The 23965-nt window shown below is 37.7% G+C and overlaps 1 protein-coding gene and 1 long non-coding RNA gene across 2 annotated transcripts; one reads left to right on the plus strand and one right to left on the minus strand.

Moving 5' to 3' along the window:
- Nucleotides 1-5: 5 nt before the first annotated feature.
- LOC124856825 (sodium- and chloride-dependent GABA transporter 2-like) lies at nt 6-23965 on the plus strand. Its single transcript, XM_047347712.1, has 14 exons — nt 6-259; nt 6842-6976; nt 7075-7215; nt 7429-7519; nt 9088-9220; nt 12038-12172; nt 12396-12499; nt 14337-14461; nt 14576-14688; nt 14794-14931; nt 16385-16487; nt 19579-19679; nt 19762-19932; nt 20046-23965. The coding sequence occupies exons 1-14, from the start codon at nt 85-87 to the stop codon at nt 20160-20162; spliced, it is 1782 nt and encodes a 593-aa protein (XP_047203668.1). The 5' UTR covers nt 6-84; the 3' UTR covers nt 20163-23965.
- Nucleotides 6241-10374, minus strand: LOC124856826. The gene is made up of 4 exons (XR_007035429.1): nt 10295-10374; nt 9112-9226; nt 8080-8144; nt 6241-7192 (listed from the first exon to the last, which is right to left on the minus strand). It is a non-coding gene; the product is annotated as an uncharacterized LOC124856826 (long non-coding RNA).

Genomic DNA, 23965 nt, shown 5'->3' on the forward strand with positions numbered 1-23965 from the left:
GTAAGCCCAACATCAGCTCCCACTGCCAGTCACTCCAAAGGACACACACCAGTCTTCCCATTAGATAATTTCACACTCAGCAGGATGGCAGACTCTTCTTGTAAAATGAGGCATTTCCCAGGAAAGAAAACCTCACAGGCTGCTGAGGAGCGCGGCAAGTGGGAGACGAAAAAAGAGTTCATCCTGAGTGTGGCTGGTGCTATTATTGGACTTGGCAATGTGTGGAGATTTCCATATCTTTGCTACAAGAATGGTGGAGGTTAGTAATTTTACTGGTTTTCTTCTAGGTTAGTGTGTCTGCAAACTGGTTGCTTAGGTGCATAATTGTGCAAAAATAAAAAAAAAGTTGACTGACAACGTCCGTCTTTAAAATTTAAAGCATCTAAGGTCTTTAAAAATCTGACAAATAAGGATTTGACAGTTATTGAAAGACTGGAAGTGTGCTTTACTACCTGAATTTATGCAATGAGCAGTCACGCCTTTATTTTACTTTTACTGACAATTACAAACTTTTTTTAGGTTTCAGATCATTTAAAAGTTTAATATACTCAGCAGATGATTCCAAACCTTTTAATAGGAAAAGTTTTGGAAGGTGGAACGTGGTTTTATCAGAGGCCATGACCTTATAACAAGTGACAGCCTGTGTAGTATTTCAGTCAGCACAAAGGTGAGTTCTTTTTGAACGCTGCTCATTGTTTTCTTCACTGTTGCAAATTGTCTTTGAATAAATTTAAAGCTCATTAATCACTTTATTTGAGACTTTGTGCTGTATGTGCTGCAGCATGATGCATCGTTTAATATCACATTAAATCACTCAGTGGGCAATCAGAACACAGCACTTGGCTGGTTCAGATTTTTTCTGGCTGATCGGTCTTTCTGTGTAAACATTTTCTACTCAGAATCATCCTACGCTTCTCTGTCATGTGGGGTCCCACAAAGCTCAATTTGGGGCCACTGCTGTTTTCATTGTATCTATTTTCTCTAAATTTTATACATTAAGGATATGAAATTGCCCTTCACTTCTATACTGACGATTGCCAGATCTATCCGCCCTTGAAGCAGAAGAATGGCTTTTCCATGAAAGCCCTATTGGATTGCTTGGAGAAATTTAAACTCCCAATTTGGGTTTTAAGTTAGACATTGATTTTAAATTGGACAGTCAAATTAGAGCAGTTGCAGGGTCCAGCTTTTATCACTTAAGGTGGTTGGCAAAGGTGAAATCTTTCCTTTTCAAGCAGCGTTTTGAAACAATCCTTGTTTTGATTTAGTACTGCTTAGATTTAATCCATTGCAGGACTAAATTCATTGCAGGATTTAGTCCTGCAATGGACTTTATGTTGAAATGAGTCAGTTCTAGCTCTCTCGTCTGCAGCTGGTTCAAAACGCTGCTGCACATCTCTTAACTGGTGCTTCAAAAACAGAACACATCCCCCTGTTCTGATCTCACTATTGCAGTACTTTGCTTCAGCTGTGGTTGTTTTAAAGCGCTTTATAAATGAAGTTGGTATGGTATTAGAGAAGCTTTTTTAAGCATACATTCCTAGACCCCAATATACTGAAATATTGTTGAATCAGATATACGCATCCAACCCCTGTCCTGCAGCTAAAATGTTTGATTGAACTGGAGATATGTAAAATTAAAAAACAATATAGAGTTTATAATCAAATATCTCATGCTGAAACTTGAGATTGAAAAAAAGAATTTTAAAATCTAACTGGAATTTGGGAATTTTTCCCAAAGCTTAAAGCAGCAAACTGCAAATTGTTCAAAGGTTTATATGTATCAAGGTTATTCCAGCTCTCTTAATCTGTGTGTAATGTTGAAGGTCTGCCTGCATCATGCAGAGTTAACTGCAAACCGTTTATCAAACAGGACAGGACAGCCTGTCTCTAAACATAGCATCTTTCAAAAGATTCTCCTTTCTGCTAATACATCAGCTGTAAACAGATATAGCCACATTCTTTGATGCTTTATTAGATGACCTGAAAATGATAATTTTGATCAGTGTCAGAAAACCCTATTTGCTAAGTCGGAACACTGATCAAAGTCTTATTGGGCACATCCCAAACATTTTCAGTGTAGTTATAATCGGGTCTCTGTGTTGGCCAATTCATGATGATATCTCATGCCTACTGAAGAAGTCGTTGAATGTTTAATCCTGATGAATCCTGACATTGTGATCTTGAGATATGCTCATCTAATTAGCACAAAACAATAATATATCGATGGAAAACCCTCAGATGATACCACTGTCTCCACAGGATCGCCTCATCTGTTGGACTGATAACCAAAGGTGGACAAGACTTTATGGGGCATTAGGCAGAATTTGATTTGAGGCCCCAATCCCAATTAACATTTTTATTAAATAGATATGAGTAAATAATCTGTGGAGACAAGGTTATGGTCTGACAGTTTGGTCTGACAGTTGTGCAATGTTTCAGTGTAGAGTCGGCTGTCATATCGAATGGTAAAAACAGAATTATAGTGCTGACCAAAGGATGCAAGCAGAGAAGTTTTAATATTTTGTTCTTTTTACAGGAAGGGGTGGAGTATGTATTGTTCACTGACCTGGGCAACATTGTATAATTGGGGGAGATAGTAGAGTTAATAGCAGGGGTGTTCTTTAGGTCTTAAAACACTGGGGGCTTTAGCCCAGACCCCGCCTTCCACCTCTTGCCTCTTTAAAAAGTGCCCTTTGTAGTCAGTTTTCATGTGTTCTCCCTACTATTTTGGTTATAATAATTTATTTGTTTGATCCTTTTTTCAAGTTTAAAATTTTTGAGGCATTAGTGGCCTTTTGTCATGATAGCTTGTGTTTTGAGTTCTTGAGTTTGTATTTTTGTTTAATTACCTGGTCTACTCCTTTGTTTTCTGTCTCCCTGCAACCCAAGCCCACACCTGTTCTGTGTTTTCCCCTGATTGTCTGGACGCGTGTGTCATTGGTTCCCCCTGCTGTTCAGTTATGTATTTAAGCCCGTTTGTTTACTTTGTTCCCCGCTGGTTCCTGGTGTGTGTACACTTGCTACCCTGTCTGTGTCCTGGCATGAACATTAAAGACGCTGCTTACCTGCAAAAGGAGTTCTTCTCTGCACATTGGTCCGACCACAAACCGCATTATGACACCTTTATTTTTCACAATTTTTAAAAGTGATTTGTCAGGAAAAAGGGTGGAGGGGGGGGGATGCAGTAAACGTCAACTGACCCATCAGTTAGCTATACTGGATAAAATGTAATTATATCTGAAATATATAAGATATAACATTATGCGCAGTACCAAGAAAGAACATTTATATTAACCATAACCTGCTGCCATTATATTGTTTACTTTTAAAGTCAACTAAACATGCTCTCAGAGTTTATGCTTCTTTTGTGTAACAAGAGATGATCTAAAATTGTAACCCAGGCTATTCTGTTTGTTTTTGCTGCTGATGGACAACTCTGTGGACTAACAGACCTCCTGTGTTCTGGTATTGGCAGACATTTGTCCAGCAGAGGGAAGTAAAGATTGTTACCACTGCTAATAATAATATTGATAATAATAGTAGTTATAACATGATGCATGAGTGAATTAAAATCCTAAATACATTTTTATTTTTTGGGCTGCACGGTGGCGCAGTTGGTAGCACTGTTGTCTTACAGCAAGAAGGTCCTGGGTTCGACTCCTGGGGGTCTTTCTGCATGGAGTTTGCATGTTCTCCCCATGCGTGTGGGTTCTCACCGGGTACTCCGGCTTCCTCCCAGTCCAAAAACACAACTGTTAGGTTAATTGGTCTCTCTAAATGACTATGTGTGCATAGTTTGTCCTGTATGTCTCTGTGTTGCCCTGCGATGGACTGGCGACCTGTCCAGTCCAGGGTGTACCCCGCCTCTCGCCCGTAGACTCCTGGAGATAGGCACCAGTTTCCCTGTGACCCACTATGGAATAAGCGGTATAGAAGATGAACAAACATTTTTATTTTAAATTTGCATTTGATTGCACAGGACTAGGGAGGGATTTTTTTTTTTTTTTTACAACTGGCAGAAACACCCAGTCACCCAGCCAACTGGTTCGCTGGAGCCAAGATACTAAATAAGAAATTACTGGGATACCTTAACTGTTTTTAGGATTTTATTATTTTATTACTTTTGGACTTTTGGATACATTTCTTGTGGATTATGAGGCAGTTTATTTGGCTGAAAATGTTGCACACAGCTGTCACCTGCACATAGTTGCATGGTCTGTAAAAAGTAGCTGGAGTAAAGCCTGCTCTGTTTAAGAGGGCCAAGTTTGACCTCAGGACCCCCAAGGCCAAAAAAAACCTGTGTTTACAGAGTCGACCTCTGCCCCACATCACTTTCTACTGACTGACTATGCAATTATCCCTTCAGGGCAGGCAGTGGAGCCCAGCCTAAGGTTAAGATCAAATAGTATATCTCATCTTTATCCCCAAGTAATATGGAAAAAATATTACAAACCTGTTTTTTAAGTAAGTATAAATTTAAGATGTATTCTGAAACCAATTCTTTTATGTTTATGGATTATTACAATCCACTTGGAAATAAAATAGATAGGCCAGTGTAATGTATTTCTATTTTTCATGATTTATTTCAATCAGGTGTGTTACAGCATGATAATGTTTCTTTAAAAAAATTGCTTTCGTACAAAAAGGCTCTAGCTTGGCGAGGTTGTTCTGCATTTCTGTGTGTGTCACAAGGATCTTATTACTCCGCTAGAAGCATGCCCTTGCATTAATTTTGCACGTGATGTTGGGTTGGGATTGTTCATGTGCGTCTATCTCTGCCCTGGCCACATGTGGAGAGGTGAATTACCAAAAGTGACATTTGAGGAGGTGAAAAACTGTGAATGCTGGAAAATGTATCATGGGAAATGGGCCTCCAAAAATACATACAGGTACCGGTCAACTATCAACATTCCTAAAAGTCTTGCATAGTTTGAAAAATGTTCTCTCAACTAATTGCTGTAGGCCACATATATTTTAATCTGCACAAAGGGGTTCTGGAGTAGACAGGATGATGTGACTATTTCATATATTTAGGTACACTACCGATCAAAAGTTTTAGAAACACTTTCTCTTATTATGGTTTTCTTTATGTTTACGACTATTTACGTTGTACGTAGATTCTCACTGAAGGCATCAAAACTGTAAATGAACAGATACTGAATTATGTAGCAAATGAAAAATTGTAAAAGATCTTTAGATATGTTTTATATTTTAGAATCCTTAAAGTAGCCGCCCTTTGTTGTGAAGACTGAAATATTAACCTTTGGCCGCCTCTCAGTGAACCACTGGGAAGTTCTTTCAAGACTCAAAACTATTTTAGGTGACTGCCTTATGAAGCTCATGGAGAGAATACCAAAAGAGAAAAGCAGTAATCAAAGCAAAGGTTGGCTATTTTGAAGAATCTAAAATATAAAAATGTTTAGAGTTATTTCACACTTTTTGTTTACTATAAAATTCCATGTGTGTTCATTCATAGTTTTGTTGCCTTTGGTGAGAAAATACAATATAAATAGTAATGAAAATAAAGAGACCCATTAAGTGAGAAAGTGTATCAAAAACCTTTGACCAGTAATGAAGAAATTTTACTTTTAACAAGATTTTTAAAATGTAATTCTCTTTGTGTTCAGGGTCACAAAAGTTTAGCAACGACACATTTCTGGAAGCCTTTGATGCCAAACATCACTGTGCCTTAATTTTGTAAAATGGTCAAAAGAATCTGGCATCCTAGTTCCGGGGCTCTTATTTGTAGTGCCTTCACGGGGCTTGTCAGATTAAACTATTGGCAGAACTTCAATTTATCTTTTCAGACCTAAGCAGAGTGTTCCAGGTATGCCTCAAACCTGTTTTAAGACCCAGCCTTTTAATAATTTGGATTAACTATGTGGGCCAGAATGTTCCTGACATTCCTTTATCTTTATGCAGATGACACAGTTGTTTATGTTGCAATGTCACAAAGTTTCATCCATGTTCTGTTGTAGGATCTAGTTATCCTATAATTTGGATTATCTAGATGTAGGTCCAAATTTTACTGTCAAAATGTGAAGAAAACGTGTGTCAGTGCTAGCACTGCACAATATAATGCAAATTGATTGTTATCACAGTAACAGTGTACTCAATATGTATATCACAAAGAACTGTGAGTAGTGCCATGCCTGTAGTTAGTTATTTAAGTACCATACATTCAGGCATGTTGGTAACTCCTGCAATAACCTCTGTATTTGCAAATACCAGCAACCATTGTCAATTTAACACAATCACCTCCATTTATTGATGGATTTATTGTACATATGTTACCTTTACTCTATAATTATTTTTTCTGGTTTTGCACATTTACCTTGTTCTTCTTTGATTGCATTGCATCCCTATTTGCACCCTACTTGTGTGTTACTAAGAGCTGCTGTAACAATTTAATTTCTCCATTGTGAGATCAATAACGTCTTATCTTATGTTTAGACTGAAGTGTAGAAGATCAGTAACCAAATTTTGTTCCACTTACAAAGAAAAGCTACATAGGTCATTGGTGATTTTCAGCTACATTTCCAGCTGTGAATTATAAAACAACTGATGCAACGTCTGAATTAAAAAATTGTTTCGATGGAGACGATCACCATTTTTTAAGAATTTGTTGGACTCAAATTTAGACAACTTAAAATTAGCTCTGTTCAGTGAGATCGACCTTTTTGTGAGGTGCTCTTGGTCACCACTTACTTTTGTCTGCAGACACTGCACAGCACAGGCAGGGGTGTTCTTTTCAAAACTAAAGTATAGTTATTCATGGTATGCATCATTCAAGAGTCTGTTCGGTAACAGTGTTTATAGACTTTACTGTCACTTGCAGGTGCATTCTTCGTCCCTTACTTCCTCTTTCTTGTCACCTGCGGCGTTCCTCTGTTTGTCCTGGAAACATCACTGGGCCAGTACACTAGTCAGGGAGGAATCATGTGCTGGAGGAAGATCTGCCCCTTGTTTGAAGGTGAGCAAACTGCCTGATCAATCAGAGAGTGAGCAGAGTGCAGTAAGATAAGGTGACAATTATGAAGTAATCCAATAGAAATGATTGGGTATTTCCAGGTATGGGGTATGCCAGCCAGATTATCATTTTCTTTGGAAACATCAGCTACGTTGTGATCCTAGCCTGGGCCTTCCTTTACTTCTTCTTCTCATTCTCTGGAAAGTTGCCATGGGCCAGCTGTAATAACACATGGAATACAGGTAAATTAGTATAATAAAGCAACAATTGCATCCTTAAAAGTAAGTAACTTTCTTTCTTTCTTTGTGATTATCTGCAAAACATTATGGTATTACATGCAGCTTTGTTTCATTGCATTAAGGATAATGTCCTTTTAAAACTTGCCTAAACCAGATCCGCTTGCACAAATCGTAATGATGAGGCTGCATGTTTAACAAAGAACTGATATATTTCAGATCGTTGTGTGGAAATAAACAACTTTAATACCACTGCTAACTGGACCTCATCTATGAATGCGTCATCATCATCTGTTATAGAGTTTTGGCAGTAAGTCTTTATGATTATGGAATGGATGGATGGATGGAAGGGTAACAACAACCATTATTGTTTAATGAAGGGATAGGTGGGACTTTATAAAGTGAGATTCTATGGAGTTGTCATTAGCAATCAGCATCTTACCAGCAGTATATAACAGTCACCTCAGTTTGGAGAAATAGAAAATTCTGACCAAAGAGTTGAGCTAACAACAACAAGGAGGTTTCTGCCATCTTGAACATCTTGGGCTCCAGAGGAACAATGTTATATGATCTTTACAGTGTCATGTTTTTATTAGGTGGTTATCTACCTATAGACGTTTCTGGTTATTTAGTCTAAAAACTGTGGGGGCTAGTCCTAATTTTGACAGATAACTTTATTTTAGTTTTAGTCTCACATTAGTAATCTGTAGTTATATTAGTTATGCAGGTAAATCTTGTTACATTTCAAAATATGAAGCCATGGAGGAACCTTTTTCAGGAAGCCTCTTCAGAAAATAACTCCTATTCCCACTTTGACATTTTTGATTTTTGATGAGCTTTAAGATGTCAGAAATCAACTTCTGGACTGACCACTTTCCAATGCAGCTTGAGTCTTCAGTAAGAACCATCCTCTGTTTCTTCAAACGGAGGTCCTCCTGAGGGTTGTCCAACACAAATTTCTCTTTTGAGAAACCTTAACATTTGATGTCTACTGCCAACACCTTATGATTGTTAAATACAATCTGCAAAGGCCAACTTAGAAAAACAATTACTAACTGTTTAACCTTCAGCTTGTTGATAATTTAGTTTCACACCACATCACAAATCAAGACAGCTTTCTCATTTATCACTTTATCTTTCTTTTAAATTGACTCATATGACTCCAGTATTTTGGTAAAAGTTGACTCGATGTCTTGTGTGTAGATCAAGTGAAAAGATCCACAAAAGTTTCAAATCTGCTGAGGTGGACTGCATGTTTAATTTCATTATTACCATTTATCCCCTTGCAGCACTAAACAGCAATGATCTCAAGCTCTAGACCAATTAAAAAATTTCCATCAGGAGTCTTTAGACAAGTGATAATTTCTTCTTGTTGCTGCCGTAGGAGTTGAACCATTTACCTGTAGCACAAATTTGGATTGCTCTACCTAACACCAAAAAAGGGATCTAATCAGGTATCTAACCAAAGTATTTAAAAACCATCATGTAAAAATACCTAACAAACAAACTGTGGTGTAAACAACGTTTTTTTGTAGTTGCAATGAAATAATTAGAAACAAATTAAGGGTATTTGCAACTTGCCTCCAATTGGAAACAGACATGCAGTAAGCCGAAATAAGTTCAGATATAAGAACTAGAATAAAATGATTGAAAAAAATGAAAAATCACATTTTTAAAAGATTACATGAAATGGTTTCCTGAAAGTCTGGTTCCTTGGAAACAAAATAAAGAGAAATGAATTTTTCACAGAACTGCGCTTTTACTCTATTAACCTGTTCCTCTAACTTGTAAAGTAATTTTTCCAAAGTATTTGGAGTTTTAACATGCATACAGCTATAAATATCTGTTCACAACTACTGACAGTACATCCTTTTACAGACGACGGGTGTTAAACTTATCCACCGGCATAGAGGCCTTGGGAAGCATTCGGTGGGACCTTTCTTTGTGCCTTCTTCTGTCCTGGGTCATCTGCTGCTTATGTGTGTGGAAGGGAGTTAGATCCACAGCAAAGGTAAGACTGAAATAGAAAAAAAGTGTGTTGTTGGGTTTAATTTTAATGAGTGCCTTTCATCCAGACAGCAATATTTGAATGGTCACAGTTTTAGGATATTTAAGGGATATCTTCAGTGTAATTAATTCTAACAATTAATCTAAAGGATGAAAACTTTCTTTTCAGGGTGCTATCTTTAATACATGCTAAAAGAACAGGGAGTTTTATTTCTGTATTCAAAAGATTTATATTAAATCAAAGCAATGAGTCAAGGATAAAATGTATTATCAACCAACCAATTTCTGCTCACTACCAATTACCTAAAACAAAATATAGGTAAACAGTTTTTGACTAGAGAAGGGTCGATTTACCCCATTGCCCCATTGTTCTTTCCTTTACAAACCATTTAGTCTTGCAGAAGCATTTTCAAAAATCATGGCAATAAATGGTCATGATAAAGCTCAAATCTCATGTATAATTAAATTCAGCTGTTTATTGCTGTATCACACACGGTTTCACTTGCTTCTGATACCTGAGTACGAAATGAACAAAATTAAAAACAAGACGTATTGAAAACAAAAACAAGACACATTCTTATTTGTGCATTTGTGAAACGTTTATTCTTTTTATATCACTCTATTATCTAAAGCTGAATATATGTTATCACAGCCCCCATGCCAAAAATAAATCACAAAACTAGTTTTAAAATGATTAAATTAGGCTGACATTAGGCTACTACAAATACCCAAAACTTAACTCAATTGAAAATTTATGGACGGTGCTCAAAAGCTAGTCGTCACTCGAAAAACCAACCAATTTAAATTATCTCTACAATTTCTGATAAGAAGCCTAAATTATGACTGAAGATTGTTGATTGCTACAAAAAGCATGTAGTTAAAGTGGAATTTTATTATTAATATTTATCTAAATATTACTGAAGATGTGTATATGTCGCATTAATATTTGTTGTCGGACCAAAGTGCAGGTAAGAGCTGGGCAGCCGAATGTTGAATGATCTTCAGCTTTATTCAGAGGTATCCAAAACGTAACATAAATCACTGCAAGAGTTAACCAGAGTCAAAGTCCAAAACTTACATCTCCTAGCTCTGCAGGAACATGGAACACGTGGCAGAAGAGGGTAGAGACCCGAGTTGAGAGAAGAGGAACCAGCAATCAACAGACTAACTAATATACTAAGGGAATACAAAGGGCAGGTAATCAAAGGAAGAGGGAACAGGTGAGACAAGGAGGCAGGGAGACAGAAGGAACAGGTGAAACTAATGCATAGACTAAACATGGGCGAAAGGATTAATTAACAATAAAAAGACACAAACCAAAAACCACAAAGAAAGTCCAAAATGTCACACCGTGACAGTATATATTTGAGATTGTATGCATATATTTTTTTTCCACAAATATGACACAATTTTGAGAATATTTTCTATTAACACTAAGAACTTCCTTTTTTGTTGTTGTTTTTCAAAGCACAATAAAGGTTTAACAAATTAAATCTGTAATCACTGAAGAGTACTTTAGTCCAGGTTTGTCCAGTCCAAACATTGTTTTTTTTTTTCACAAATAGAATACAAGTTCTAATTAATCACAAAATATGTTCATTCTCAGTTTAGTGTTGGTTTATCTAGCACATGATTGATCAATTTATTTTAGCTCAAATTCTGTCCAGACTCCTTGAAAACACTTAAATAACTCATTAGCCCTAATTCTGAAACTATAAATCAGATATCAACTTCAGTGTCTTTGGTCAGTGATATGTTATTAAATAATGAAAAACTCAATTAGGGCATCACTGATGAATGTCTTGTTTTTCCCAAGTGGTTGTGCCGCCCCCAACCGAATGGTGTCCTGGGCGTTGAGCCATATCACCCAAATCAATATCTGCCACTGGGTATTTACAAACGTCTGACTAGCACTGTGACTCCATTAGTATTATGTTTTTAATTTATTGATTTAATGGTGTCTCATCAGTCACGGGAAACCAGTGAATAAACTTAGAAATTGGTTTATTTGAACTAAGCTACACAACATTAGTGGCTTTTTGATTTATGTTTGTCCTTCAAGGATGTTTCTAATGCATGCATTACAAGACATTTCTCCAAACGCATAAAACTATCTGCTGCCTTTTTTGTGTATCATACCGGTTAGAAATCCAGCCTTGATTGTCTGGGGCCTGAAGTTCTCAGAGTGCATTTATGTAACCTCAGCTTAAAACATCAAGAAGCCAAACCTGCACCACATGTTTGTTTGTGGCAGTAATGGAAGACAGACCTTGCAGAAGAAGTCCACAGCAGTGTTGGAATTTAACTTCATGCTCTCTCATTATATAATATGTGGCTCATAGACTGAATAGTAAAGGGGGAAATTTCCTTTAAATAAAACTGTAGTCATGCAGCCACGTGCAGAGAGGGGGTAGCGATAACACTTCTGCTGCTGAAAACTGTCTGTGAAGCGTAAATTGCCTTGATTCAGTTCCAACAGTTTTTTTCCTCAATTCCTGAGGATCAAATTACATTAGTAGACACTTGAACACCTAGAGATCACTGGTGCCTATGAGGTAACCTGATGATAATGTTTCTGTCACGCACGAATAAATAAGTTTCATAATTCTCGAAGAGGGGGTGTGTAGACAGAAACAAACCATGGGAGTTTGGTAACTAATCCAACTATTACAAAACAACTGCTGATATGTTGTATAATGTCTTTATAGGTTTCCAAGCGTCCCAAAATGGTTCCCTATTAATTTTAAACATTTGGTGGTTTCTACTGATAACAATGATTTATTACAGTTTATTTTGTTTTGTTCTGGGTTGTTTTATGCAGGCTACCTACTTTACGGCCACATTCCCCTTTGTCTTGTTGGCGGTGCTATTCATCAGAGGAATGACCCTTCCTGGAGCATTTCATGGTATCAAATATTATCTGTACCCTGATCCATCACGCCTCGCTGACCCACAGGTACTACCACATCTACAGTCATGAAAAAAAACAACAAATATCTTACAGACATCTTTAAAAACTTTCCTTCAGTTTTTATTTTCTACTTATTTTACTTGAATTAGTGCATAAAGTCAAGATTGGCATTAAACATCCATTTGTCTAAGTGTCCTAACCAGCACCTAATATTCTTTTGCACCAGTAAAAGCGGTACATTTTTGAAAGTAATATACTTTCTTTCTAGGTCTGGATGGATGCAGGAACACAAATATTTTATTCCTATGCCATTTGCTTGGGGTACATGACCACATTTGGGAGCTACAACAAGTACAACAACAACTGTTACAGGTAAGGAATAGATTTACATATAATTTTACAAAAGCAAACACGAAATGAGTAATTTTAATATAACACTTATATTTATGACCTCCTCTACAAAAATGTTTTGTTTGTGATTTTCTAAATTATGAATCACATACAATATTAGGTCACTTTTATTTTATACGCTTTAACTTTATCATCCCTTATTTCATGCAAAGGTTTTTTTATTGCATTGGCCCATACTTTACAGCTATAATATCTTTAACTCGTCTGGAAAGGGTGTATACAAGGTTTAAGTCAAGTCAAGTTTATTTATATAGCGCTTTTCAGCAACAAGGCACTCAAAGCGCTGTACACGAGGAAAAACATTACAATGATACAGAAAATAAAACACAGAAAAACAAATCAAATGATATTAATAATCCTTGGGGGTTTACTGGTAAGAGCTGGTTCTGATCCAATCTTTCTAATAGAGATAATTAGCTCATTAAGTCCTCCGTGGTAAGGAATTCATCCTGTGCTAGAAGAAAAATGATAATATTAATCCTTGAGGTTGCTGGTATGAGGCAGCTGTGGTCCCATCTTTCAAATAGTAACAGTCATGGGCACTCACTGAAGTCTAAGAGAAGCTGGGTCACTGGTAGGTCCAAACTTTTTAAATACTAATAATGTTTGGCTTTCACTGGTATGAAATTGTTGTAATACAATCCTTCTATGAAATCTAAAAATCTCTGAATCCTTCTAAGAAATCTAAAAATCTCTGGTCATTGGTGTAAAAACAGCTGTGGTCAAATTTTCAAATACTAATAATATTTGCTTTTGCTGGTAATCCTTCTGAGAAATCTGAAAATCTATGAAAAGTAATGAAATCACACATTTAGGTAAAGTACGTAGTTATAGTTCAGACTCTATTCTTAGCAGAATAGTCTGAAATAGTACAAAAAACCTCAACAGGGGTAAGCAACACACACATGAGTAAAGATTTAGCAAGGGTATGGTGGAATCTTGAGGGTGCGAATATATATAAGTCTGAGTGTGTTTGCAAGAATTAGACTGTCAACACTGATAGAAGCGCCATTGTTCTTGAGAAGAAAGGTGGAAGTTTTATCAATTGGCCGCATAGTCCTATCAGCACACAGCTGGTAGGGGAGCGCTGGAGAAGAGCGTCGTGTTTATATAACATGTGGCCATGGAAGGAATTTTGTCACCTGATTTCAATGTTTAAAAGGGATAAGCAAACATTCAGTATTTTACCATAGAGCAATTATTTATTTAGCTGATTATTTATCTCCAAAATGAATCAAAATAGCATGTAAAATAAATAAACTGAGAAGCAATAGTTGTCACACTGGCACCAAGGATACAAGAAGAGGGTTTCTGCAATGCCTAAGTAGTAGGTTCTGGAATGTGGGAGGAGTTTGTAAAATACATGATTGGTCAGATCGACTTTTATGGGAGGAGTTTGTGAAAGCCGGGAGTTTGTGACAGAAATGGTTGGTCAGAGAGCCTGTTTTGGGTGGGGTTTAAAGAAGCCATGACATCGGAAACTTCGCCCACACCAGAGAACGTCTCCCTATTTACTGCAACAGCCTCTCCTTGAAGCAGTGACGCTGGGAAACATTTATGGGGGAACGCTTTGATAACAGATTGAATTTAATATCTAAACTACCTAGCTAAATCTAACAGCTTAATAAAATAAACAAGACAAAAATACTTTTTTATAGTATTTTCTGCACTACAATAAGTATTCCCAATTTTTATTTCTGTAAATGTATCTGAGCTACCATCTCTATTTACTGTGACATAATGATCCTACCTGGATTACAGAAATAGGAATAATTACTGTCTTTCATCTGATTCACAGAGACTCCTTCTATCTTTGCATGCTGAACAGTGGCACCAGCATAATGTCTGGATTTGCCATTTTCTCCGTTCTGGGCTACATGTCAGTAAAGCAGGGAGTTGACATTTCTGCTGTTGCTGAATCAGGTACAGATGCTTCACACCAGCTGGAATGCTCATAAACCGCCATTCCTTTTCTCCAAATTTTATATAACAGAAGTTTAGGCAGCTTAAAGGGATTTCTCTGTTTTTATTCTGCAGGTCCTGGACTCGTCTTCATTGTCTACCCACAAGCTGTAACTCTGCTGCCGTGGCCTCAGGTCTGGTCTGTGTGTTTCTTTTTCATGATCATCTTATTGGGAATCGATGGACAGGTTAGGATAATTCTTTCTTTTATAAACACTTGAAACTTTGTTAAAAGTTTTACTCTTTACTCTGTATACCCGCCCGAGCCTCCCATTGTGTTGTTTTTTTTGCAGTTTGCAGGGATTGAAAGCAACATGACCTCTTTAACAGATCTCTATCCTTCCTACTTTGGAAAGGGATACCGCAGAGAGCTTCTTCTGTTGCTGCTCTGTGCTGTTAGCTCTTTGCTTGGTTTATTTCTGGTCACAGAGGTGAGTTGTTGGACATCATTTTAAAGTTTAGAAATAAACCAACAAGTGAACCATATCTGTTTAGTTAATAGGGTGTTTCATAGTTCATGTAAACATTTACAGGATCAGTGGCTACGCTACCAGGACGTGGCAGGAAGATAAAGCTATTAACTGTTGTCAGGGGAGGTAGATGGTCAAAAACCCTCATCAGACCTGCTGCAGTTTCCACATTGTGGAGATTAATCAAAACTGGAGCTTCGCTTGCCTCTGGATCGGTGGTATGCGTTAAGGAGGAATAATGAATACTGAAGAGAAGACTTGCTGCTGGCACAAGCTTGCAAGGGCCTTGGGCAGAATTGGATTTGGGGCCCATCTTTCTGTTAAGAACATCCCCACCACTAACATCATTTTGATACAGATTTGGTGGATTCTGAAGACGGGATCAAGTTTCATTGTCCGAGTTCAAAAGCATTACATATAATTAGTTATTACTTGTCAAGATGTATTTGTGAACAAACTGAGCTCAACAAAAAGAGAAGACTAAACTCGTAGCATAAGATTCTAACTATGTTAATACAGCAGTCAAACAATAAGAAATATTTTTTGCACTTTTACAAAGTAAAATTGCCAATTTCTTTTAAACCTTAAATAAAAATTTGAATTCTTGTTATTTATCTATAAAACTGTAAATGAACAAATTTAAAATCTTTCAAATCAACGGTCTTTGCAGTGGCTTAGTTCACATATGCCTAGGCCAAAGACATTGCCTACAGTAGATAAGGTGTATGCCTGAAGACAGGGCAAGGAAGCTTACACTGAAACACCATACCGACAGTGAAACATGTTGGCTAAGTGATGCTTGGGGGCTGCTCTGTCATTAGAAATCTGTGACATGTGCTGAAGAATATGGATTCAATCAACTCTCAGGATATCATTAAAGATAATGCTATGCCTTCTGTGAGAAATCTGAAGCTTGGGCATCAATGGACCTTCATTCAGGAAGTCCTGGAAAAAAAACACATCCTGGAAAATACTACAGTGGCCATCACAGTCACCTGACCTGAACTTTACCAAAAATCCCTGCTGCCCTATAATGCAGAACATTAGTGAACTGGAAGACTTTGTCAATGAGAAGTTGGGCTGAGATTCCTCAAAAATGTTGCCAGAAGCTGGAGTCATGTTTGCATCAGGTCATAAAACTAAATGGATGCTCTCCTGAGGACTGAAGATGCTTGTCATCACAGTGTTGAATAGTTTTGAAGCTCACATTAAAAGTCGCATGTTTCGTTTAATTTGGTGCAACCACTTTGAACGTTTGAAATTCTTCTTGTTTGATTTGTTTATTGCAAATTGCTACTAGTTTATTTATTTGTTGTCAATTACTCTAATTTCTACTGTGGGTTGAATCATTTGAGGTGAAACTGTAATTGTTAACTTGTTGTACTAAAATACGTGGTGTCTGTCTTAATTTCAGGCTGGAGCATACATCCTGCAGATCTTTGATCACTATGTGTGCAGCGGCCCCACTCTCCTTCTAATGGCAATCTTCCAATCAGTGGTCATTGGATGGATTTATGGTAAGACACACTTTTTGATTTAAATATGTTACATTATGACTTTACAAAAAAGATTATAAGAAAGATGATCAACTCTTTTCAAAGCAACTTAACTTTAAGTCAAGTCAAGTCAACTTTATTTATATAGCGCTTTTCAGCAACACGGCACTCAAAGCGCTGTACATGAGGAAAAACATTACAATGATACAGAAAATCAAACATAGAAAAACAAATCGAATGACATTAATAATCCTTGGGTATTTACTGGTAAGAGCTTGTTTTAATCCACTCTTTCTAATAGAGGTAATTAGATCATTAAGTCCTCTGTGGTGAGGAATTCATGTTGTGCTAGAAGAAACATATTATTTCTTGAGGTCGCTGGTATGAGGCAGTTGTGGTCCCATCATTCAAATAATAACAGTCATGGGCACTCACTGAAGTCTAAGTAGAGAACCTGGGTCACTGGTAAAAAACAGTTTTAGTCCAAACTTTCAAATACTAATAATGTTTGGCTTTCACTGGTATGAAATCCTTCTAAGAAATCTAATCCTTCTAAGCAATCTAAAATTCTATGAAGCCACATTAGGTAAAAAGAGGATAATAAGAAAGACCACATTAGGTAAGAGGAGGTAATAAAATCATATTTCACACTGTATCCTTAGCAGGATACAGTTTGAGATATCAAAAAAAAAAACTCAGCACAAATAAGCAACACATATATGAGACAACATATAGCAGAGAGACGGGGAAGGCTGTATGTCAGGTGTGCATATGTTTATATGTGCATGTGAGTGTGTGCAAAGTAAGTCCGTGAAGCACTGTCACAGATGTCATTGTCCTTGATGGTACGATGGAATGTTCATCAACCAGCCACAAAGTTCTGAGCAGGTCCACAGATGTCCTCAGGGAAGGGAGGGAGCAGAGCGTCTTGTTTACATAACTTCCAGGAGAAGTTGAAGATAGCCAGCCATCAAGGCCTTGCAGGGTAGCCAGATTCAGAAAAACAACAATTATTTGGGTCAGATTGACTCTTAATTTTCCATCAGCCTCGAGAGTCTCGCTGGTGCTTCTCAATGGCGAATCCAAACAGCCAAATTCCTGGTCTTTCGCCAGATCCGAGCGAACAACTTCTCCCATTTCATCTCTGAGTCAAGGAATTGCAGCCAGCTCCCAATCTTGTAGGATCACTTCCAGTTTATGATTCTGCTCCCTTAACATATCAGTCTGAGTGTTGATAGCTCTGCAGATCCCTTCACATAAGCCCGGCAGCCTCGCAATGGCCAGAACTGCTGCCAACAATTTCACGCCAGGTAACCACAAACTCCGAAAAGCAGAAATCCTGTTATCAGAAATACAGTTATGTACATATCTTCCACCTCGTTGACTGACATCATTGTCAGACACAATCCTCCTCTTCTGCCAGGAGTTCATTGTGTATCCGGAGAAGAATGTCCTATCTGGACAAGAGGGCTCTCCCTTACCCTGTCTTCCTGTAAAGAAAATTTGATCAATTGCGTTGAGAGACCAGCTGACCAGATCCATAATTCACAATATGGGAGATATGCAAAGAGAGGCTCCGATAGAAGACAAGACAAAGAGCAGAAGCAGGCCAGACAGGGGAGGGTGCGGGAGACAGGAGAAAAGCGCCCTCCTCCAACGAGAGCAGAAACAGAAAAGCAACAGGGTGACAGGGAATGTTTGATCCCTTTTCCACCTTGTAGAGCAGCCTGATTGAGGCCTTGAGAAAAGCAGTCTGGCTGTCAATGACAAATGTGTTTTCACTCGTTTTAATCTTGATATGCAGGGTAAGCTTTGTCAGTCAGTCCTGACTAACTGTCCTGAGGGACACATAGTAGATTCTGTTACTGTACGTCTACTTGCATCGTTTCTTTGTTTAGACTCTGTTTTCAACCTGCCTACAAGACTCTGATTAATCAGAAACTCCATGGCCACGTTTCACAGACTAACAACTTACTTTTTGCTGTTAAAAATATAGATTATCTGCACATTTTTTGAGAGTTAACTCCTAACTTTGGCTATCTCTGGATGTGACTCTCCCCTTTTGTACAGTGCTATTCAAACAGAATTATAAAATTTGTTGGAATTTGTTGGAAGCAGAGAGGAGGCTCGGGGCTGAGGTGTCGAAGCCGGAGTTCCCAAACTCCTCAGAACATGACACGAGTGAAACCGGAGACCAGAAAGGTTCCACGACTTCCTTCAGAGAAGGGTGATCTGCAAGGCAGGGGGAGAAAAACAAGGAGATCAGAAAAACTGCTTGGAAGCAGGACTGCAGAGAAGCAGAGGTCTAGCTGTTACCACGCCAAGTGAGAAAACGAGCTGACACCTCCCTGTGGGTTTCCACTCCATAAGTAGCCCAGCTGATTGCTCTCAGATGAGCAACACCTGTGCAGCAGCACCTGCCAGTCACACCCTGCACAGAGAGAACACAGTACACAAACACAACCTGCATGCCTGCACACACCCTGTACACAAACCACCGTGGATATGACAGTATCTGATTTATTTATTTTTTTGCTTAAAAGAAAGCTACACATGTTTAAGGGTATGCCCCTACCAGCTTTGCACATCTAGAGACTGAAACAGGTTTTAATGGGTGACCTTACGGGATTATGTTATTTATCTCCATCCATTTTTCCATTCACTCTGACCCACCTTCCTCTGCTGGTCAAAGTTGCATTTCTGGAAAGTTGTTTCTGATTTGATTTGAATTAGGACTTAATTGATTTTTATTTTGTTGGACATGAGTTAGACATGTTTACCTTGAGATGACATTTATTAAGTTGTTGATTTAAAAATTAACGGATGTAAACTAAAATAAAAAGCACTGGAGCTTTGGTCTTGCTAGCTGTATGTAAAAAAGGGAAATCTAAAAACATTCACTTGGTATGTTTGAAGACTTTATTTGCACCTATAATATAACTACCAGTTTATGTGCAGGAAACATGCACATACTTTTGGTGTTTACACATTGTTTCTGTTTCTGGTATTTACAGCATAAACACAAGTGGGTATTTTGCAAATGAGCTTCTGTCAGATGGTGCGCAGCTTTTGTACCTCATTTTAGTAAAATGAAGTATTTATGTTGTCCTAGGTGCTGGACGCTTCTGTGACAACATCGAGGACATGATTGGTTACAAACCGCTGCCGTGGTTCAAGTACTGCTGGCACTACATTACCCCTCTTATTTGTGTTGTAAGGGTCCAAAGTAGTCAAAAACATTTGTATGAATAAGCTTGATTTAAATGATTTATTTTTTATTTATTTCCCTTTTAAGGGAACTCTTGTATTTTTGCTCCTGAGATACGCTCCAATGAGGTTCAACAACATGTATGTGTATCCCTGGTGGGCTTACTGGATTGGCTGGTTTCTGGCCATGTCATCGCTGTCAATGATCCCACTTAACATGGTCATCAAACTGGTCAAAGAGAAAGGCTCTCTCTGGCAGGTCAGTGGGAGACAAAACATGTATGTAGCAATGTATGAATGCTATTGAAGTCAATGTTTCCTACTGTATGTCTGCAGAAGCATTTTTTCACACATTATTAATACTTTCCTCAGCGACTCAAGACAGCCTCCCAGCCTGCAGATGATCTTCCAGGGATGGCAAAGGAAATACCAAGAATCAGTGCGATGATGCATGTTCAGAACAAGGAACAAAACGACTCTATGCTATGAGAAATATATCGTTTCCTTAAATACAACATACAGCTTCAATATTAGCAGTATATGGTGGTGTATCTGTTACCATTTCAATAATTTCTAAATGTGTTGGTGTTTCTGAGACATTTATTTTATTCCAGTCTTTGAGCAGAGGGTTTGTAGCAACCTACCAACAACAACCTTCAGGATCCCAAACAACCAGACCTAGAATAAGATTGTAAAGACACAATAAAAATATATAGACCAAGTTAAATTGCTTTAATCTGACCATATCTGCTTGCTGTCTTGCTAATACATTTTGGCCAAATGAGACTGAATTACATAAACATGCACAATGAGTGTAGAGAGGGAACAGCAGAAATGTATCAAAATCTGGCTAAGGAGTAATTTCCTGCAGGGCTGTGGGGATGAGTTCGCCTTTTATTTATATTGCAGAATGTTGCCATTGTAAAACAATGGAAAAATAAGCCTTTGTCTCATGTGTTCCCTTCTTAAAAGTTATTTTCGAGGAAGGTAAATTGGAAAACTATGTTTACACGCTATTAGCAGGAATTATAACTTAGAGTACATAAAAAATTCAGACCTATTCTTTATTTATTTCGTGTCTTTTAAAAATAAACAGCACAAAAGTACAGTTTTTGAGGCCAGGTTTTTATGTGGTTGTAATATTACTTCTTGGCAGTAAATGTTATACCATAGAAAAGCCTGTTGATCTCCCTTGAAATGATGCCAAGTTTGTAAGGAAAAGGCAGCAGAGGTATGTTAGGCAGCAGAGTTGAGTGTGTGGGGACAATGAATAACTTTTCAAATCCTCCCTGCGTATGCCAAACTGCTTTAGGTGGAGGCAGTGGGATGATGTGGGGTGGCATCTCCCTCAGTGAAAAGAAAGGCTTGTTGTAATCTGATCCAATCTCAATGGAGAGAAACGTCTTGATGAGATTCTGCAACCAGTGGCCATCCCATATTTCCACTCTTTGGGACTAAACTCTATCCACCGAGATGTCAAAGCCTGCCATAAAGCAGGTTTCTCAGAGACTGCTTCCAGAATTTGGGAGTGCAGAGGATGGAATGGCCACCCTCCACTCATACTTTTTGGCGTGCAAGGGTGACCTACACAACTGCATAGGTTGGCTTGTGATAAATGCTGGGCAGTCCTGTGTAACCAACCTAGTAACTAGCATAAGAAGGACGTTCTAGAAATTTTTTGTTGTGTATGGTTGTCCCATGGACTACTGAAGCCAATCTTTGCTAAACAAATTAATTTCTAATTTGCTAATGTGTCTTATTTCTTTCAGCTTCAACCATCCAATCTAATATTGACACCAAACAAGTTGGTAGCAAAATTCATGGTTGCAACCCATATTTTCAACTCTGCCACTCAGCCAACAAATGCACTTTGCTTACAAATGTGCAACAATTTAAAGGCTTTAAACTGTTTAAGATTTATTTCTGAGTACTGTTACAGCAAGGGAATAAATGACAAAACACAAATGTCCTTACTTTTTGGGGATAGTTTGTATTGTAGAGGTTGGTTTGTTAACATAAGTGGTGTTTGTTAATATTTTAGAAATGTTAGCTTTTTAGGTGGGTTAATCTGTGTTTACTATTAAATGTTGAAAAAAAACAACCTAATTTAATAATGAAATTAAGAAGGATTAGACTTTGTATTTACAAAATATCGGGTCTCACCAGAGTACTTCAAAAACACCTCAGAAGCAGAGGTTGAGGGTAACTTGTAATGTTCTTATGAGTGTAGGAGAGAAATAGGGTACAATAAAACATAACAGGAACTATATCTTTGTGTGACCAACCTGAATAAAAGGGATTTGTTATGATTTTAAAAATTAAAAACAGCAGTTATGCTCTTAGTCCACAAAACCCATAGTAAACCCATAGTAAACTTTTGGTTTAGGGTATATTATTATTTCACCACAAATTTTCTTCCGGAGATGAGATGAAAGCACTGAAGACTTTGCTTGCAACATTCCTCTTTCTTCTGCATTAAATGTTGACTATTTTATGTATCTATCACAAAAACATGAGTACCTTTTCTGAGGGTGTAAAGATAATTCTCTTTTTGTCAATAAGCAAATAGTTCTCAAAATTAATAACATCTCTGTTTTTCTTTTTCAAATTTGTCTTTGTTTCCTTTTATAGATTTGGGAAAGGATTCAAGTTTACGTATTCCAATATGCACTAACCATTTTATTCATTATTTTGACTCAGTGGCTTGCTGATTTTTTCCAAGTCCATGTTCTCGTATTTGACCGTGGAAACATGCCTTTTGAGATTACAGTGCTTAGAGTAACAATGATTCAGGATGGTCCAACTTGGCTTCGGGGCAGCAATTTACCATTATGAGGATAACTGCAACCTTTACCATTTCTGGTTAAAGGAAACGTTTTGGTCACACAAAGTTTTTCAAAGTTTAAACAGTTGGTGAAACTTCACTTTTTGAATATTAAACCCACAGCAGAACTGAACCATTACAACTTGAGCAAAGACTCACATCAGCTAGAGACAGCGCTCTACAGAGCCCTGAGGCTTTAGGGGCTGACCTGTGTTGAAAATCTTCAATATTGCTTAGTGTAAATCTCAACTTTCTGTTTTGATTGGTAAACTCTGTACAGCCCATTGGTGAGGGGTTGTTCCTAACTCTCTGGGATGCCAGTAGGACACTGAGCCCAAGACTCAGGTTAAATTTACTGAGATCTTTCATGGAAATGTTATATTTTTACATGCTCAGTATCCTACAGTATCCTTTCTATTCTTGATAAGCAAATGCTGCTTTTGCAATGTACTGGAACATTTTGAATAGCAACTGGGCGTAAAGAGGAAGGATCTCCTGTAGACAAAAATTGGAACCACGTTAATGAGACCAGCTGGCAGTTTATCTCCATTTCCCCATGGTCCATTATTTCAACCAGCCACAATAGCAGATTGTTATACACTAGTCACATTTTTCATATCTACTTTGTGTTTTGGTCGCTAACAATAACTTGAAACTTTAAGTGAATTACTCTCCAGCCATGCCTTACTGTGACTGAGATATTGTGATCACTTACGCGATTTAAGCTGCAGCTACAAGCCACGATGCCATGGAGGTTTTGGACATGTCGAACATTTTTGTGGCATGAGGGTCAGAACCCAGAGGCTCCATATATACCACACATAATTGTAATGTAATAATTAGTTGACCACTTGGAGGCACTCAAATACTGTTTTTAAGGAAATTATTCTTATGATGTCATCTGACTGGAGTCGTGATTCATCAGGATGGTCCAATTTGACTTGTTCAGCAATCTACCATTAAAGCGTTACATATGTGATCCCATACAGACACCCTGTCTGCCCTGATGAAGATTCACTTGCCTTAGCATGCTGAACGCTGTATGCTGTGAGCACTGGAAACCGAAGTCAGATTCCTTGTTTGTGCACACAATCTTGGCCAATACCAGTGATTCTGTTTCTGATGTTTACCAACCCAAAGAAAAGCCAAATAACGATGACCTTAAAGCACACATCAGTACATTCAGTATTGCTGCATATAGCTTTACAGTAATATTATATCTTAATGTACAGGAAGGGCATTAAAGCTGTTGTTTTATATTGTTGATCACTAGTACTTACATCACGATGCGTGTAAAGATTTTATGCAAACTATAAACCAAATACATTTTCTTGTGAAAAAGTGTTAAGCCAGCTATGATATAACTTTTACTGAGCCTTATAGAGTATTTTTTTGGTACAAATTATTTTCTTTAAACCGTAATAAAGCCTTTTGTCTGTAAGTGTAACTTTAAAGTTGTATAATAAAA

The sequence above is a fragment of the Girardinichthys multiradiatus genome, chromosome 20 (genome assembly GCF_021462225.1).
Source record: "Girardinichthys multiradiatus isolate DD_20200921_A chromosome 20, DD_fGirMul_XY1, whole genome shotgun sequence".
Classification (NCBI taxonomy): domain Eukaryota; kingdom Metazoa; phylum Chordata; class Actinopteri; order Cyprinodontiformes; family Goodeidae; genus Girardinichthys; species Girardinichthys multiradiatus.